This window comes from Helobdella robusta (assembly GCF_000326865.2).
Source record: "Helobdella robusta unplaced genomic scaffold HELROscaffold_2, whole genome shotgun sequence".
NCBI classification, from domain to species: Eukaryota; Metazoa; Annelida; class Clitellata; order Rhynchobdellida; family Glossiphoniidae; genus Helobdella; species Helobdella robusta.
The window spans coordinates 136516-139024 of NW_008704083.1; the positions used below are offsets into that span (position 1 = coordinate 136516).

Genomic DNA, 2509 nt, shown 5'->3' on the forward strand with positions numbered 1-2509 from the left:
TACAACTACTACTGTCACGGCTTTTACCGCTACTACTACTACTGATGCTGCAGTTACTACTACTACTACTACTGCTGAAGTTATTATCACTACTACAAAATTATCTCAAAGATTATTAATTTAACAAGGTTTTCACTGTTTTAATTGGAGGTAATGTTGCTAATAAATTTTTGTATTAAATTTTTTGACATTGTTAGAACTTTGATAAAATTAATGTCCGGATATATTTGTCGTGAAATTGTTTTTGTCAAGGTTTTAATTGACATTAATGTTAAAAATTGTAGTAGTAGTAGTAGTAGTAGTAGTAGTAGTAGTAGTAGTAGTAGTAGTAGTAGCAGCAGCAGCAGTAATAGCAGTAGTGCTAGTCATAATAATATTGGTAGCAGTCAATTAGTAAACTGGGTAGAAACAGTCAGCATGAACTACAGCCTGATAATTAATGAAAACAGGATAAAAGTGGTGCAACTAAGTGGAAACAAATTGGAAATTAAAGTCTGTGAAGTTTTATTGGAATCGGTGCACTCCTTTCCTTACCTGGGCTCTATCATAACGGAAATGCTGAATGCACCAAAGATGTCAGAGCGAAACCTGGCATAACACAAGGGGTTTGTAGTAGATATGGAAGAGCCATTCTTTAGCATTAAATACAAAAGTTTGCATTCTGACAACGTTGGTATGGCATGCAGCAGTCTATGGTACAAAAGGTTGGGCAGTGAAAAAGGAAGATGAAAGAAAAATTGAAGCTTTTGAAATGAATGGTTTAAAAAAATACTGAGGGTGTCATGGAAAGACAGAAAAACGAACAAATTGGCTCTAAAACGGCTGGAGTACAACGAAATTAACTGCCAAATGTTCAAAAAGAGGAAGTTAAGTTAGGTTGGTCACATGTTCCTAGGATCGATGATAATTCAAGACAAGACAAGACTAAGTAAAATTTACAGTAGCTGCAGCAGTAATAGATGTTAATGATTACTTACACATGATTTTGAATTTAGATAATAAAAATGAATTTAAGTGATTGATTAAACAATTAAATAAATGAATGAAGGAATGAATGAATGAATTAATGAGTAATAAAACAAACAAACATGTCTTTCTGTTATTTTTTGTGTTAATTTTTGTTACCACGTTTCAGCGGTGATTGACTTTAACGGTGATAACATCTCCTTCGACAATTACATCCATATATTGGTTGAAAATAATAAAAAAATTTTTAAATTGTAACGATTTATTATTATTATTTTCATTGTTAATATTATTATTGCTATTGGGGTTGATGTTGTTGTTGTTGTTATAATTACGGTGACGTCATTGACGACGATGAGGATGACGATGATGATGATAAAGACGGTGATGATGACGATGACGAAGATGATGATGATGATGATAAAGATCATATTAGAGTGCTACTTACTTTTCTCATTATCTGCCAATTCTAAATGGTTTTTCTTGCCATGGTACTTTACAGCTTGACTTGTTCCGCTCCAATGCGGCGTCCTAATTTGGCGGTGGAATATATACTGCATGTGTGTTTGGTGTGTGTGTGTGTGTGTGGTGCATGTGTGTCTCTGTGTGTGTATGTTTCTCCGTCTGTTTATGTGTGTTTGCCTGTGTGTTTGTGTACGAATAAAGAGCATTTTTTTGAAACCTACAAATGTTTTAGTCGTCATTCACTCATTTTAAAGCATGTACGTAAGTATTTTAGCATCTCTGGTCATGTTTTATTATCTCTAGTGGACTTGCTTAAATTCGACATGCAGTGGTGACTGAAAAATTTAAAAATTTGAAATCTATAAAAAATAAGAGACACATAATTTGATCAATATTAACGTATATATTACTAATCAAATTTAATAATGGATAACAATGATGTGAATGGCTGTGGTTAGCGCATTTAGGATGAATATAAAGTTAGAAGTGTTAGTGTTAGTTAGCGGGGAGAAGACGTCTCAAAATGACTTCAACATTATCGGTGGCATCTTTAATGAAACCCACGTCAAGATAAATGCGAAATTAAAAACAAAAAACCTTGATGACGCTGCTGATGGTGGTCCCGTTGTATTTGCTGCTGATGAGGACAATAAGGATGAAGATGATGATGATGATGATGATGTCGGCGATGGTGATGATGAAGATGGTGAAAATGATGGTGAAGAAGAAGATGATAATGATAATGATGTGGTTTCGTCGCTGATGATAATGTTGCTGCTGCTGCTGTTGTTGTTGTTGTTGATGATGAAGACGACGACGAAGATACTGATGTTGTTGTTTATGAGGGGAACGTGATGTGTTCGTTAATATCTCTGTCGCGGTTGTTTGTTCGAAAGTAAATGTTTTTGAAATTGTTGAAAATGTTTGTTGCTGCCGAGGCTGTTGTAACTGTTTTGATGTTCTTTAGGATGGTCATGTCAGTTGTTTTAATGTTGTTCAGAGTGTTAGCAACTGTTTTCTGTGTTGTTGATGTAACGTTGTATTTTATGTTTTTCTTCTGTTTTTTTTCCATGATATT

At 34.1% G+C, this 2509-nt stretch overlaps 1 protein-coding gene across 1 annotated transcript in view; it reads right to left on the reverse strand.

The window, feature by feature from the left end:
- Positions 1-530: 530 nt before the first annotated feature.
- HELRODRAFT_159903 (hypothetical protein) overlaps positions 531-2509 on the reverse strand; it is a gene marked incomplete at both ends in the record, with an annotated part of 4265 nt that continues 2286 nt past the window's right edge. Inside the window, 3 exons of the mRNA XM_009016947.1 lie at positions 531-661; positions 1415-1520; positions 2029-2068. Coding sequence (XP_009015195.1) covers positions 531-661; positions 1415-1520; positions 2029-2068 — 277 coding nt within the window. The remainder of the gene's footprint in view (positions 662-1414; positions 1521-2028; positions 2069-2509) is intronic.